Source organism: Eschrichtius robustus, chromosome 15, assembly GCF_028021215.1.
Source record: "Eschrichtius robustus isolate mEscRob2 chromosome 15, mEscRob2.pri, whole genome shotgun sequence".
In the NCBI taxonomy this organism is placed as follows: Eukaryota; Metazoa; Chordata; class Mammalia; order Artiodactyla; family Eschrichtiidae; genus Eschrichtius; species Eschrichtius robustus.
In genome coordinates, this window is record NC_090838.1 from 42,202,961 (window position 1) to 42,220,645 (window position 17,685).

General features: G+C 35.5%; 1 protein-coding gene across 21 annotated transcripts in view; it reads right to left on the reverse strand.

The window, feature by feature from the left end:
• NRXN1 (neurexin 1) overlaps window positions 1–17,685 on the reverse strand; it is a 1,110,559-nt gene that overhangs the window by 307,109 nt on the left and 785,765 nt on the right. For all 21 annotated transcript variants that reach the window (XM_068563995.1, XM_068563994.1, XM_068563993.1 and 18 more), the window contains one exon: window positions 6,835–7,016. In XM_068563995.1, the coding sequence (XP_068420096.1) occupies window positions 6,835–7,016 (182 nt within the window). The remainder of the gene's footprint in view (window positions 1–6,834; window positions 7,017–17,685) is intronic.

Here is a 17,685-nt window from a genome sequence, read left to right on the forward strand (position 1 = left end):
GGAAAGATAAGAACAGAATTGTGGAAATATGGACTGAAAAGGGAAATTAAGATCAGAATGTTCAGGACATTAACTGTTAGTCACAGAATGTGCCTTTACCTGTACGTACTTGGGAAGCATCAGTGTGTTTTGTTTTTTTTTTAATTTTGTTTTGGTTTTATTGTTATTACTTCTATGTGGGTTTGATTATTTTCTGTTAACACAATATAATTTCACAAATGAGAAGGCAATATTTTGTATCTGACCATTAACATTCAGAATTGAAATAAAATTTCTCAGTCCTCTTTAATGGATTAGCTAAACAAAATTGACAAAACATAGCCTAAAAGCAAACACACACTACTGAGGTTAGACTATTTGGTACTATCAGTGTGTTTTAAAAGAGGAATAATAGAGGAATAATCAAAGAAGCATTTTAGCAAATTAACCTGACATAAGTACATAAAATGGATTGGAAAGTATTCAGAATAGAGACAGGAAGATAACTGAGAAGGTGTGGCAGCTGTTTAAGCATCTAAGTCATAAGTACATGAAATAAGGAGGTGCAGCTAGAAACAGCAGTTTTGGTTCTTTTTATTAAATTTCACAGCAGTAGAATTTCAGAGGAGGAAATATTTCTAGAAATCTAAAACCAAATTCAGAGAGATTTACTTATGCTCAAAGGTGACAACCAGCTTAGAAAATGAGATACTAATTTTCATTAGAAAATGAGATACTGAATTAACTTCTAAGGGGAAAGGATGAAGGGAGGAATTTATTTTAATTCACTTGACCCCATCCATCCCAAAATAGGACTGTTTCAAGATATTTGGACAGCACTTAAGCATACTGAAATATGACCATCATTTCTCCCATTTTCTTCAAAGATAACATTCATCCTTCATACCTTAGAAGCTTGGGCAAAAATTTTGCAACACATGGTAAAAAGACATTATTTTAGCCTTTCTTTTAAAATTCTTGTCAAATAGGCCACATGTTCTCTAACTCACGTAAGAACCAGGAAAACAAAACCAAATAAAATATCTACTGTGTATGATTTACAGGCTTTAATTTAAATATTACATGGCAAAGTGAAATTCTTAAAATAGGTGAATCTGTTGGTTAAAAAGAGTGTTTCAGATGAAACAGTTGAAATTCTAGAAAAACCTGTGAGGGAATAATTGGGTTTTATCTTGTTGATATAGACATGCACCAATATATAAGTACTGACTTTTAAAAGATTTTTTTAAACTTAATCTTCATAAAGCATAAGATAAGATGATGAGAAAGATTTGACATGTCAAAAATACTGATAAGCTATTTTTGAGACCTGTAATATTTACTATAAATACACTATGCTTCTAGTCTACACTAAAATCGCTGATCAAAAGGTGTATTTCTAAATCAAAATCAATTAAGAGCTTGGTTTCAAAAATAAGGCTTCCAGGGGCTTCCCTGGTGGCGCAGTGGTTGAGAATCTGCCTGCTAATGCAGGGGACACGGGTTCGAGCCCTGGTCTGGGAAGATCCCACATGCCACGGAGCGGCTGGGCCTGTGAGCCACAACTACTGAGCCTGCGCGACTGGAGCCTGTGCCCCGCAACGGGAGGGGCCGCGATAGTGAAAGGCCCGCGCACCGCGATGAAGAGCGGTCCCCGCACCGCGATGAAGAGTGGCCCCCACTTGCCGCAACTGGAGAAAGCCCTCGCACGAACCGAAGACCCAGCACAGCCAAAAATAAATAAATAAATAAAAATAAAAGTAGCTATTAAAAAAAAAAAAAAAGATATGATGGTAATTATGGTACTTTTAGCCAACATATTATAAAAAAAAAAAAATAATAAGGCTTCCAGCCCAGGAAATTACAAAGAAGAAACACTTAAGGCAAATATATACAACAATTCACTGATCGAATTTGCAATGCTCTTTCATGCTCTGAAGATGAAAGGATTTCAAAGAACACTCTCCACTCATCCTCTCCTCCATCCTCCACACACTTCCTCTGGTCATAACCAACGCACGTGCTAATATTCATGGCAGTGAGTGAGCACACATCTGCAGTGCTTTCTTCTAAGTCAGAAGAGCTAAGTAATCTCCAATTAACGTTACCAGACTGATTTATGAGAGATGTTTCCTCTAGAGTGACGACACTGGTAAAATTTTTAGATGTACCTCATAAATTATGAAAAACGTGAATTTAATTTTTTTGCTTATTGCCTCTAAGAGATTATTTTATTCAATATTGATTAAATAATCATCGTTACTAATTTAAATGTGTATAATAGAACACTTTACAGTTTTTTTTTTGTTTGTTTTTTGTTTTGGCGGCATTGGGTCTTCGTTGCTGCACGCGGGCTTTCTCTAGTTGAGGTGAGCGGGGGCTACTCTTCGTTGTGGTGCACGGGCTTCTCACTGCAGTGGCTTCTCTTGTTGCAGAGCACGGGCTCTAGGCGCGCGGGCTTCAGTATTTGTGGCTCATGGGCTCTAGAGCACAGGCTCAGTAGTTGTGACGCACGGGCTTAGTTGCTCCGCGGCACGTGGGATCTTCCTGGACCAGGGCTCGAACCCATGTCCCCTGCATTGGCAGGCGGATTCTTAACCACTGCGCCACCAGGGAAGCCCTTTTCAAATTCTCTATCTTAAAAACCTATCATTTGTCCACATTCTTACAAATACTTTGCAGATAAGAAAGTAAAACTGCAAAGGGAAGAAATGGAGATATACCAAGATGGAGAAATAACCAAGACACACTAGTCACGTTGGGACAAAGTATGTTTACTATAAATAATCTAAGCTACCTGGTAACCAGGGTCCCAGCTAGCTTTTTCATTCATTTATCTAGCTAATATTTATTGAGATAAGTATTAAGTGGTGAGCTCATTTATTTTTGTATCCACAGAACCTTGAACATAGGCTTGGGCCATATTAGTTGCTCAGAAAATATTTCTGGACAGGCTCCTAGCATGTACTGACATAAGTGATGAAAAGCCACATTTCTACATTACATTATTTTTCTTATTAGTCATCATTATTATAAATTTTGTTCTATGCCATCAGAAAGTTTACCGCTATTTGAAAAAATGGACAGGTCTGAAATGACTAGAGAACAATTCAAGATAAAAGTGAGTTACAATAAATGAGGCAATTAACTAAGGAGAGATAATCACTCATCCAGCAAAAATTCTCACCATAGACTTTCTTTAAACAACCAACTACCATAATCAATTCTTAGCTAAAGATTCAGAAAACAACATCAACAAAAATACGTAACTTTTGAATAATACAGCCGGTATGTATAGAGTGCTACACTTTTTCTATATCGTAAACAAGAAGTTGGATGACTTTCTTCAGAGTTACGTAGAAACTAAACTGCACATATGATTTCACTTTGACTACTGAAAACCTGAGAGTCTATACTCAACCCAAGCCACAATATTTTCAATATATAATTCATGAATTCTTTTATTATTTCAGAAAACATTTCTGAGCACTTGTATTCTAGGCACTGTGTTAATTAATTGCCCCTCACGTCATGTCTTAATCTTCCCTTCAGCCCCTTCTAAAACCTTGTACATTTCAATAGCAATATCATATGGCTTTGAGGTTAATAGTGGTACATTAATATTAACATGGCAAAAAATCCATCTGTAAAGACTAGGCCACTTAAGTAAAAAATCATTTTATTCCAAGTTATTATATTTTTAAGAGTATAGTTAATCAAAATTTAAATATGATTATATGTTTAAGTAAAATCAAACATGATCATTTGAAAAAAATAGGATAATAATGTCAAATATTCACATCCTCACTGAAATTATATGCCAATCAGATTTTAAAAGTTATCGAACTAAAGTGGCATTACACAATTCAGCAAGACTGGAGCAACTTTTAATGTGTGCAATTGACTTTCCAGCTTATTGGTTAATTCCATTAATTGAGGATATAAATATAGCTTTTAAATAAGATCAGAGCATAGTTTATACTTGGCTGACCTTGAAGGTTTACAGAAATTTTCTTGGAAGTTTAATAGATAACCAAAATTTCTAACTTTTACAGATTAAACATATCTGTGATATCATCAGGTTAATTTTTAAGTCAGTTATATTTAAAAACTAAAATCAGACAGTAGTAATAATCTTTCTACAATTGTTGTTTTCCTCTTATATTTCCAATTCTGAAAGAAGCAGAAGAAACGATTTGGGGAAAATCAGGATATACTCAAAGGTATGTAAACCATTTGATAAAATAGCCTTTGAACAGTCCCAAATCTAATAATCATTATTAAGAATACTTCTGCTTCTATCAGCCATGGGTATCAGCTTTGGTCCCCACCCACTTCATTTTCCATCCCTTTACTTCCTTCTTCCCTCCCTCCATCCCTTTCTCTCTCCCTCTCTCTCTTTTTCTCAAGCTCTCTCTCTTCCCTTTTTTAATATCTAACTCCTCTTTCTCTTCCTCTTCCATGTACCCAACATTATGGGAAAGAGTTAAAGGTAAACTTTAGAAGAAAAAGAAAACCACTGGCTTACTTTTGTTTGTAATGTGGAAACATGGAAAAAAGTGGCTTACCTTCATGTAAGCAACTTGCTGAGTCAGTAATGGCTGATCACTGCTTGTAGGCAATGAGAGAAAAAGGGGGGAAATGGAAAGTTTTAGTTGGCCAGATTTGGACTAAGACTGGGTCCTAGTAGTTGATATAGGAGTTAGTAGGGCTGACTACAAATGGTGTTTGGTAAGCCCAGGGAACCAACATCCATCTTCCATTTCCTAGTCAAGGACAGGCTAGGATTAAGAAAGAGTTTGAAGACAGTCAATCCAAGAGGAAGGGTGTTAGAAACAAAAACTGAATCCAAAGTGAATGGCCAGCCAAGACCAAGAGAGGAGAATCAGAAAGAAGGAGGGCCTCACAGGACATCTATCAGAAATCTCTGGCCAGTAAAGAAGCTTTGGAAGGTACTGGGCTGGGTTTTTAGGGACAAGTTCCTTTACATATACAAGGACTCTAAGGCACAGTTGATCAGAATTGGAAAGAAATACCCATTCCTGTAGACTAAAACCCTTTGACCATAAAACAAACAGTGGTTTGAGTAATTCAATAACATGGCCCCTTATGATTTGCAAGTGATCATTATAGAACCTTTTCTCAGGGTAAATGTGTAATTGGTTATGGATCAATAAGTAATTTCTTTCAGGAGGAAAGCTCTTGTTTTCTTTTTGATTATTTATTTATTTTTTGAAGTACCAAGGCTCTTAAATCAGAATGGAGCAAATACATTTGGAAAGTTGAGATTACTCTAAACAGCAAGATTCCTTACTGCATTAGTTATCTCAGCTGATCACTTATTTATGATGCCATAAAAATCCAGATGCCTTCAATTCTGATGGTTAGGTATTTGCCAAAAGGCAGCTAAAATTACTTTCCAATGTTTCCCATTTTGACAACTGCATTTTGAATTGAAAATTTATGATGGTTCAGTAATGGTTGTGCTGAGGTGTTTTGGGGTTTTTTTTGTTTTTGTTTTTGTTTTCCAAGATTAGCAATGAATTCAGCTCTTGTGGTCAGTTGTAAACCTTACTGAGTTTATTGGAAATTCTAGAAACCTAACAGAAAACTAAGATTAAGAAAATAAATGAATAAAACTTTGAGAATTAAGACCCTGCAAGTTTGTGATAATGTATTTTGGTGTTTGGTGGTTTTCCTAATCATTTTACAGTGAGAGCCTGAAGGCCAGTTTCTAACAGGAAAGAACATGTTGACCTAATCTAAGGTCTTCTGAGGCATGGGTGCAGGTAAAGGGAGAACTTGCAAGGATAAACAAAAGCAAAACAAAACAAACTTATACGATCACATAAGGCAGAAGAGATAAACTATACCTCAAGAATAGAAAGGCAGATGAAGAGGTTGATATGCTTCTGGACCTTCCAGAAGATAGAGAGTTTAGACCAAGAACTATGATGATAAGAACCCTTTAGAGTGTTTTGAATATATGACACTTTCCTATGGTTGTTATTTTGATATATCAATAAAATATTAATATCTCTTGACAATGAAAGACTCTGTGTGATTCTTTGCAAATATCGTGAGTAAATGAGAAGTTAAAGAATTGCAACCACACAAATTAGTAACTCTTTGAAAGCAGAGATATAAGGAAGAGTCCCCAAGCTATAGTCAGTTATGACAACTTTAAAAGGTAAAGAAAGCTTTTCATTCATGAATTATTATTTGACATTCACTAAAAGCTAACTAAATTCTTGTGGGAGGCTTAGAACTTAGAGAAAAAGGCATGGTCCCAGGATATAAATGGCAAGAGTCCATTGTATTTTCTTGATGTGTATGTATCAAAATGAGTATAAGATGGCATAGAAGTAATCTTTTTGTCTTTTTCTTTCATATCCCCAAATACCTTTAAAGATTCCTTTTCGCCTGTCCATTGCATGTGACTTTAGACAATTCTTTTCTCAGGTGAGAAAAGAAACAAGGACACTGGATCCAGATCTGCTGTCACCAGTATTACAACCTCCTGCTTCCAACCAGATGGAATAGTATCTACTGGACCACAATGTTTTTTTATTAATTTGGCAAGACTGCCTAAAGTCACTAAAAACACACCAAGAATAATTCCTTGTGAACAGAGAACTGAGAGGAATTCACACTTAAAAAGAAAAAAAATCTATTGTCAAGAACATTTTTAACAACAGTAATAGCTATAAGGTCTTATTACCTCTAGAGTATATTTATATTTTCTGTATATTTTTTGCTGGGGGGAGGGAAATGTCCAAAAATCAGAATTATACATTATTTACAAAAAGCTAACAGTAAAAGCTAAAAGCTGAATCTTATTTTAGAAGTACTTACTATATGCAGCTCTAGGTAGTCTCCCAGGCCAGAAGAACTGTCCACTCGCACCAATACAGCTTCTTTCTGAACAGTGCTAAACCCTATGGCCAGTCTGTCTGCTCGTGTACTTGGCCGGTCATTAGGAGGCCACTTATACGTGATTTGTCCACCACCTTTGCTAAAGATATATGTTGTCCCAGCTGGAAAACAAAAACCAAAACCAATTAGTCCAAATACATCAAGGGCACACTTTCCTATGTTTGTTATGCTGACATATCAGTAAAGTATTAAATTTACACCATGGCAGTCATAAATAAATAAAATAACAAGAACAAAAACAAAAACCTATGGCAAAGCAAATAAGCAAATAACAGATTTTAATCAAACATGCTCAAGAAAGAGAACAGAGTTTTTTTAAAAAGAAATATCAAGGCAGCTCCATTTTTAATACACTCATTAAATCTACCAGCAGGTGTTTCAGAACAAACGGGAGATTACTGCTTTTTCCACTGAATTGGACAAGCATGCAATGTAATGGGGCTTTAGTTCTTTCTTCCAGTTTAAAAAAATAGTTTAGTAGGAAACATTGACTTTGGATGCTTCAAAAGGAGCAGAAACATATATCAACTTGTTTTTGAAACAAGAGCTTCATGTAGATGTGACAGGGTCATACAGCACAGGGAAGGAAATTGCAAGAAGTATGCTATGAATCAACTTTTATGGGGAGAGGGCCTATTCACATATGACAGATCATAACTAATGGATGAACAGCCATAAGACCCAACAGTCATGTCAAGAAAATACAGATGATAGATCCCATCTATAGAAGTCAGGTCTTATTTAACAAGCAACATCTACTAGTTGTCAAACTATCCAACTCCATAAAAAGACCCATTTTTTTCCCAAAGCAAATGCTAGTCTTACAGCAATAAGAATAATGTCATAGCCTCATTTGGTAAATGTTCAAATTTTACTTTATGAAGGTGATGTCAGTAAATTATCTATCTTGCTCTAAAAAGAGTTTTGTTTCAAACAAATTTCCTAAGCATCCAATGTGTTAAAGTCCTATTTCATTGCACCACTGGCATCTACCTCATTTAATGCAATAAGATTAATTCTTTGAGTAAGAATATTTGGAAGAGACAAGCAAAGACATATATAAAGGAGAATGAATCTTCCTCCACACTAAAGGGGACCAGAGAAATATTTATTTAGTTATCCCAGGAATAGACCTTAAGGTACAATTTATAGGAGTGTAGCCTTCCAATAACAAAGGATGCCATTACATATTTATTGTGTACCTACTATGTGCCAGCATGGTAACGAAAGCAATAAAACTAAATACTAAAATTTAGGCCACAAAGCATCTTGTGTGTACGGAAATATAGCTTCTACCAAGAGTAAGGGTTGTAAGTAAAAGCTGAGTGTACAGCAGTATGTTTTCAAGATATCTACACATTAAATTTCTATGAACCAAATTTACCAATTAAATGATGCTGGCAATGTCACATTCATGTACATTTAATTAAATAGCTGATGATATCAATTTTTTTCTCTTTTGATATTTTGGGGCCAATCATTCTTTGTATTCTGTCTGAGACATTTCCATAGGCCCCTGAGAAACTCCAAAGAACTCTGCAATATGCTTAATGTGCCTGACTGGTTAAATAGGCCTTGATATGTAGACCTGACCCAAGAAACATGTCAAGACAATATTGATGTAAAAGTGATAAAACAGAATCTTGTTAAAAATGCAGTGGTAGAGAGGTTAGTCATTTTCTTGAATACTAATGCATGAAAGTAGTTTATCTCTCTCATGCGAGAATAGGCAAGTTATATTTGAAAGGTACTAATCAGTATGCAAGCAAAGAAAATTCAGAATATACATATTTGTGTATCAGAAATGCCAGAGCCTTCTACAACCATTTATGTTCTACAACATCAGAAGCTTGTTCACCACAATATTAACAAGCAAGCACTATTTGGTAAATCTTCCTCTTGGTAATTTTTGCAAATAATTAAGTATTAAATGTTTCAGAAAAGCCTACATTGATAAAAAAAACAGGACAAGAACATATAAAAGTAAAGATTTCTTTAAAAGGAGGATGTGATGGTGACCTCTGAGTGTTAGTACTTGATTGATTTTATTTTTCTCCTTTTAATTAACTTTGTCCTCTAATGACTACATATTTCATGTGAATTAAGAAAAATATTCAAGTAGAGATGCTACTTAACAATATAAAACAAATCTAAGAACTCAGATGTTTTCCAGAATCACCAGAGTAAGGTAGTGTTGTAAGGCAACAATATCATATATTACATGATAATTTTTGACATTAAAAATCACTTTCACAATAATTTTTTCATTTCCTCTCTACTTCTGTATGGAAAGTAGGGCAAGCATTACTCCCACGTCACATTTGAGGAAATTTAGTCAGAAGGATTAACTTGTTAACTAAAGTTGCAAACTTGGAAGAGCTGGTAGGAAATCTAGTATCCAGATTCGACTCCTGTATTTTTTTTTTTATTACATAAATGTTTCCGTTATCATAACAAGACAGTCAAGAAAAAGTTAATTGGGTATGTCAGTCTGAATTTATCAAGGCCAACTATTATCATATTCGAATGTCTCATAACCATAAAGTGACATTTGCACCTCATGATCATATACTGTCCTTTCACCTCACAATGCTTTTTTAAAAATTAAAAAATAACATGTAAATGTGAAATGACAGAACATTTAATATATGTTGATTAACATTTAGTTTAGGGTACACTTCCCAAACTTGTGGAACTATGCAAGTTTCCTGTTGCTGAGGATAATAATTTAGAGGTTTATATTTTCAGTAAGATAAATGTCACAATACAAATACTGTTACTCAAGATTTGATTTCATCTCTATTTCAACCTTTCCAATAAGTGTAAAGACTTGGCAACTAGCATGCCAGTACCTACTCTGTCTGCCTTCCAATGACTTTATTCTTCAGGTTTCGCCAAAACCAAGCAAAAACAAGCGTAACACCATGTGCCAAACAATGCAATTATTCCTAGTGTCCTTTTTCTTCAGATATATCTGAAAACTAGTGTCCTTTTTCTTCAGATATATCTGAAAATCAATCTCTCTTCTTTTTTCGTTGTATGCACAATAGAGCATTGTATTGTACACATCAGCACAATTCCGTAATAAGCGAGAGAATTAGATGTCCACCTCCCAACACAGCTCTCTTAACCTACCTCTGTAAGCATCTTGGCTTTAAAAAAAAAATCATTTTGCATCAAACTCTAAAAATCTATGTTCTTAAAGCCCTTCTTCCGTCACGATAGAAAATTACAATATACTCTATTTTGGTGACCTTAACAATATGAGAATACTCCCACAATAAAATGTAGTAGATCAGATGACTAAAGTGTCAAAATCTACTTCATTTAACATGCATCATTCTGAACAAAGAACATGATGTACTTACTGCAGCAGAATAGCTAAGTAATTAAGAATGTAAGCTCTGGACTCAGACCAGGGTTCAAATTCCAACTATATCATTTTCTAGTTACATGACATTGACTATTGTGCTATTTATTCTAACCCTTGGGTTTCCTATCCTTGGGGATATTAACACTGTCTGTCTCATAGAGCTCTGCCAGGATTAAATGAAACATGCACAGTAACACCTCAGTCTAATTCCTGGCATATGGTAAGTGCCCAATACATTTTCTTTTTCTTTTTTTTTTTCATAGCAGTACTATTTTTAATAGTCCAAAATAGAAAACAACCCAAATATCTATCAGTGGTAGAATGGATAAACAATGGTATATTTATACAATGGAATACTCTACAGCAATGAAGATGAATGAACTACAACTACATTCAACAATGCCCTTGATTCTCACTAACATGATGTTGAAAAAAGAAAAAAAGATTATGATTTCCACAACCTTCTGAGACTGAACCAGGAAGAAACAGAAAATATAAACAGACCAATCACAAGAACTGAAATTGAAACTGTGATTACAAATCTTACAACAAACAAAAGCCCAGGACCAGACGGCTTCACAGGAAAATTCTATCAAACATTTAGAGAAGAGCTAACACCTATCCTTCTCAAACTCTTCCAAAATATAGCAGAGGGAGGAACACTTCCAAACTCATTCTACGAGGCCACCATCACCCTGATACCAAAACCAGATAAAGATGTCACAAAGAAAGAAAACTACAGGCCAATATCACTGATGAACATAGATGCAAAAATCCTCAACAAAATACTAGCAAACAGAATCCAACAGCACATTAAAAGGATCATACACCATGATCAAGTGGGGTTTATCCCAGGAATGCAGGGATTCTTCAATATACTCAAATCAATCAATATGATAAACCATATTAACAAATTGAAGGAGAAATACCATATGATCAAATTGAAGGAGAAAAACCATATGATCATCTCAATAGATGCAGAAAAAGCTTTCGACAAAATTCAACACCCATTTATGATAAAAACTCTCCAGAAAGTAGGCATGGAGGGAACTTACCTCAACATAATAAAGGCCATATACGACAAACCCACAGCCAACATCATTCTCAATGGTGAAAAACTGAAACCATTTCCACTAAGATCAGGAACAAGACAAGGTTGCCCACTCTCATCACTACTATTCAACATAGTTTTGGAAGTTTTAGCCACAGCAATCAGAGAAGAAAAATAAATAAAATGAATCCAAATCGGAAAAGAACAAGTAAAACTGTCACTGTTTGCAGATGACATGATACTATACATAGAGAATCCTAAAGATGCTACCAGAAAACTACTAGAGCTAATCAATGAATTTGGTAAAGTAGCAGGACACAAAATTAATGCACAGAAATCTCTTGCATTCCTACACATTAATGATGAAAACTCTGAAAGAGAAATTAAGGAAACACTCCCATTTACCACTGCAACAAAAAGAATAAAATATCTAGGAATAAACCTACCTAAGGAGACAAAAGACCTGGATGCAGAAAACAATAAGACACTGATGAAAGAAATTAAAGATGACACAAACAGATGGAGAGATATACCATGTTTCTGGATTGGAAGAATCAACATTGTGAAAATGACTATACTACCTAAAGCAATCTACAGGTTCAATGCAATCCCTATCAAACTACCAATGGCATTTTTCACAGAACTAGAACAAAAAATTTCACAATCTGTATGGAAACACAAAAGACCCCGAATACCCAAAGCTATCTTGAGAAAGAAAAACGGAGCTGGAGGAATCAGGCTCCCTGAATTCAGACGATACTACAAAGCTACAGTAATCAAGACAATATGGTACTGGCACAGAAACAGAAATATAGATTTATGGAACAGGATAGAAAGCCCAGAGATGAACCCACGCACCTAGGGTCACCTTATCTTTGATAAAGGAGCCAAAAATATACAGTGGAGAAAAGACAGCCTCTTCAATAAGTGGTGCTGGGAAAACTGGACAGCTACAAGTAAAAGAATGAAATTAGAACACTCCCTAACACCATACACAAAAAATAAACTCAAAATGGATTAAAGACCTAAGTGTAAGGCCAGACACTGTTTTCTTAGAGGAAAACATAGGCAGAACACTCTATGACATAAATCACAGCAAGATCCTTTTTGACCCACCTCCTAGAGAAATGGAAATAAAAACAAAAATAAACAAACGGGACCTAATGAAACTCCAAAGCTTTTGCCGAGCAAAGGAAACCATAAACAAAAAGAAAAGACAACCTTCAGAATGGGAGAAAGTATTTGCAAACGAAGCAACGGACAAAGGATTAATCTCCAAAGTATACAAGCAGCTCATGCAGCTCAATAACCAAAAAACAAACAACCCAATCCAAAAATGGGCAGAAGACCTAAATAGACATTTTTCCAAAGAAGATATACAGATTGCCAACAAACACATGAAAGGATGCTCAACATCACTAATCATTAGAGAAATGCAAATCAGAACTACAGTTAGGTATCACCTCACACCAGTCAGAATGGCCATCATCAAAAAATATACAAACAATAAATGCTGGAGAGGGTGTGGAGAAAAGGGAACCCTCTTGCACTGTTGGTGGGAATGTAAATTGATACAGCCACTATGGAGAACAGTATGGAGGTTCCTTAAAAAACTAAAAATAGAACTACCATATGACCCAGCAATCCCACTACTGGGCATATACCCTGAGAAAACCATAATTCAAAAAGAGACATGTACCACAATGTTCACTGCAGCACTATTTACAATAGCCAGGACATGGAAGCAACCTAAGTGTCCATCGACAGATGAATGGATAAAGAAGATGTGGCACATATATACAATGGAATATTACTCAGCCATAAAAAGAAATGAAACTGAGTTATTTGTAGTGAGGTGGATGGACCTAGGGTCTGTCATACAGAGTGAAGTAAGTCAGAAAGAGAAAAACAAATACTGTATGCTAACACATATATATGGAAACTAAAAAAAAATAAAAATGGTTCTGAAGAACCTAGGGGCAGGACAGGAATAAAGACACAGATGTCGAGAATGGACTTGAGGACACAGGGAGAGGGAAGGGTAAGGTGGGAAGAAGTGAGAGAGTGGCATGGACATATATACACTACCAAATGTAAAACAGATAGCTAGTGGGAAGCAGCCACATAGCACAGGGAGATCAGCTCGGTGCTTTGTGACCACCTAGAGGGGTGGGATAGGGAGGGAGGGAGGGAGACACAAGAGGGAGGGGTTATGGGGATATATGTATACGTATAGCTGATTCACTTTGTTATACAGCAGAAACTAACACAACAATGTAAAGCAATTATACTCCAATAAAGATGTTAAAAAATAAATAAAATTTTTTTAAAAAAGAGGAAACTATAATTTGTTATTCTTTCTTCAAATGTGTTGTTACAATTAACAACAGGGTCCTACTGTATAGCACAGGTAAGTATATTCAATATTCTGTGATAAACCATAATGGAAAAGAATGCATATGTATATATAACTGAATCACTTTGCTGTACAGAAGAAATTAGCACAACATTGTAAATCAACTACACTTCAATAAAATAAATTTTAAAAAAAAGATTATGATTCCATTTATATGAAATTCAGCAGGCAAAGTTGATCTGTGTTGTTAGAAGTCAGAATAGTGTTTATTTTTTTTTTTTGGTCATTTTTTTTTAATTGTGGGAAAATACCCATAACATAAAATTTATCATTTGAACCATTTTAAAGTGTACAATTCAGTGGCATGCAATACATTCACAAATTTGGGTAACCATTACCTCTCTCTAGTTCCAGAACTTCAAGCAGTACCTGTTAGGCAGTCACTCCCCATTCCTCCCTCCCACCCTGACGTTATTTTCCAAGAGGAAGGAATAATGCCTGGGAGGGAACATAGTGGGGGGCTTCTGGATACTGGTAACATACGCTTTTTTAAAAATCTGGGTGGGAGTTATATGGCTGTGTTCATGTTGTGAAAATTTATCTAGCTGTACACTTATAATTTATATACTTTGTGCATGTGTTATATCTAAGTACACATAGATAAATTTGGAGCTATACTATGGAAAACCGAACTTTTTGGCCAACCTAATACATTTTAAAGAGAATGGATGATGTGTGTATGTGTGTGTTAACAACAGAAAATAACTAACATTCCAACATTGTTGTTTTATTTTAATATAAGAGCCTTTAGAAAAGTTTGATTCATTTCAAAGTTGTGTTCAAACCAAATGCCTTTTAAAGAAATGGCTTTCCTACATCCCGATTTTTATTAATCTTTTCAGTATTTCATTCCTTGGATTAGCACTTTTGTCACATAAACCCGTTCTATTATTATTTACATTCACTAATAATTGACATTGGGAAGGATATATATTTTTTAAATTTATTTATTTATTTTATTTATTTATTTTTGGTTGCGTTGGCTCTTCCTTGCTGCGTGCGTGCTTTCTCTAGTTGGGGCGAGCGGGGGCTACTCTTCGTTGCGGTGTGTGGGCTTTTCATTGCGGTGGCTTCTCTTGTTGCGGAGCACGGGCTCTAGGCACGCGGGCGGTCCGTAGTTGTGGCTCATCGGCTCTAGAGCGCAGGCTCAGTAGTTGTGGTGCATGGACTTCGTTGCTCCGCGGCGTGTGGGAACTTCCCGGACCAGGGCTTGAACCCTTGTCCCCTGCATTGGCAGGCGGATTCTTAACAACTGCGCCACCAGGGAAGCCCGGGAAGGATATTAAATTGCATCACGTGGGAGCTTTCATGAGAAAAAGAATATTAGTTCGTTGCCATAAAACATCTAGTATGGTAAGATTTATAACATGATACAAAAAAATTCACTTTGTTAAATAAAGGCGTAAGTCTACACAAAATGATCTGTCATCTAGCTTCATTTTTTAAATTGTATTTTTATGGAAACATGTTTTACTTTATTATATAAGTGAATTCAATGTGCAGCAACAGTACATCCTAATCACAGTTCCAAGCATTTTATCAGCATGGAAAGGAATGTGGAGGAATGTGGCACCTTTATTATTTATGCATGTTTCTATATGGCAAGCACTAACACATCAGTGCCATGACTACTAATGGATTTATTGCAAATTAATCTTGACATTCAACATATCACTAAATGTATGGATGACTCAAACTTAAAGTGGTTTTCAGCAATCTTTACATTTAAGTCGTGCATCACGTCTATATTACTCCCTCCAAACTCGTTAACAAAGCTGGCTTCATCAGATGCAAATTTAGCAGTGTCAACATACTTTACACTGCAATAAATGTTTGTAAATATTATACATGGGCTCTTACTTCTAATGTTTGAACTGCCTGTGATATTATAGTAAACGTATTTTTAGATTTTCACTTAATATTTATTTACATAAAGGGCTCGCTCCCCTCCTTCTTTTTCTTGCCTACCATCTTTTCCCTAAATGTGTCTCCTTAAGCCACACTTGTTTCTGCAAAAGCTAATCTATTCCCTCAAATGGGTTGAACCTTTTTGAAAACAAAAACCAATCAGCACGTACAGGTCTGCTTGATTACTGGTTGCTCTGAATCCTTGGTACATAAAACAATAATATAATTCACTTCCGAATAGATTAGCTTCTAACTCATAACATACGTATATGAATAAAAGGTCCTTTTCTAAAAGCCTATAATTCTTCCAGTGTCATCATGTAGCCAATATGAAATATTTAGGCCATTATGATTCTATTAAATGTAACAGGGATATAACACTTTTTTCCACTGAAACTGTGCCAGGCAGTCAGATGGAAATTTAAAGTAAAATATTTATAAACAAGGGGAACTTTTATTTCTCCTACAACCTTGTCAAGAGGCTGCTGCTAAATTTCAATTTCCTGAATAATTTCTACCTATATGGAGGCATTCTTCTTAGTAAAGTTCACAAAAAGCAAAAACAATAAGAAGGCCACCCTGTATGAAAAAAAAAAAAGTTTTAGGTCTAAAACTAGTAAAACAAATAAACTAATAAATCTGAACAATCTTACTTGTATTCTAAAGCACTAAGAGTTCATTGTCTGTCTACGTTGCTGTAAATTCTTTGTAAGATCACAAAGAATTATTTCATGAGCGCTATGGATTCTTAATTCCTAAAATTTCATATAAGAGTAATAAAAATTCAGGAAAGGTGGCATTATATTAGGAGAGATCAATGGAATCAGAGTAATAGGAGTTCCTACCTATAATATGTACTCAACTCGAAATCTAAAAAGTAATAACACCAATTACTTATATTGAGGATAAGAGACAGCCCTCAATGCTACAGATCTAAGGGTGAAAAAATGCTAGGAAAGAAAGGAAAATAAAGACTGTGTATCACAACTTGCGACTCCTAATGGAAGATGCAATCTTGGTAGAAATGACAAAAGCATTACACCTAGCTAAAGAGACTAGAAAATAAGACAAGGTTTTAACCCAGACATCTTTAAGAGAGCAGGTAGGTCCTTAATAAAAGAAACAGGGCAAGAAACATGGCCTGTCACTGAAATGGATTAGATACTGGTCCCATAGACTGGATCAGACCAAAGAAAAGAAAGTCAAGAAGAGTTTAGGTATTTCCCAAAGAATGAAAGCCTTAAGAAAGTAAGTAGCTTGGTGCTTTGTGACCACCTAGATGGGTGGGATAGGGAGGGTGGGAGGGAGACGAGAGAGGGAGGCGATATGGGGATATATGTATACGTATAGCTGATTCACTTTGTTATACAGCAGAAACTAACACACCATTGTAAAGCAATTATACTCCAATAAAGATGTTAAAGAAAAAAAAAACAAAGAAAGAAAGTAGCTCATGATGACATTCAAGATAGAAGGAGCATAGGGAGGTTTTTCATATATGGCATGTTACATGGTCCATCAGAACCCTAGACTCAGGAATTAAGGAAATTTATTGAATTTTTAAAAAAACAGTTTGTTGAATATTTACTAAATTGAATGCAAACTGACAAAATTGTGAGCACCCTGTTTCCATGCACTGGAATTTCCTGAGAGTGTCACTGTACAGGCACTGCACACACACGGCTCCGTTAAAAACTCATCGTGAGCTTGGTTCAAGTTTTTTCACAAATTCTTGAACCCTGTGAAAATCAGAAGTAAGACTCTCAGGGTCCATGAGGACTCACTAGGCATTGAAAACTAACATCTCCCAAACTTTCAATGGGATCAAACAAGCCTGAACCACTCAGACTCCACAGTAGACCTGGGAATCATGAAAGCAGAGGAGTCATCTCCACTAAGCCAGCCCATATGAGATTTAGCTCTGGTCCAGTCAAGATACCATTTTAAAAGGAAAAATGGTGTGTGCTTATTCACTAAGAAATTCTAATCAAGATAAAACTCAAGAAAAGGGAATAGCAAAAA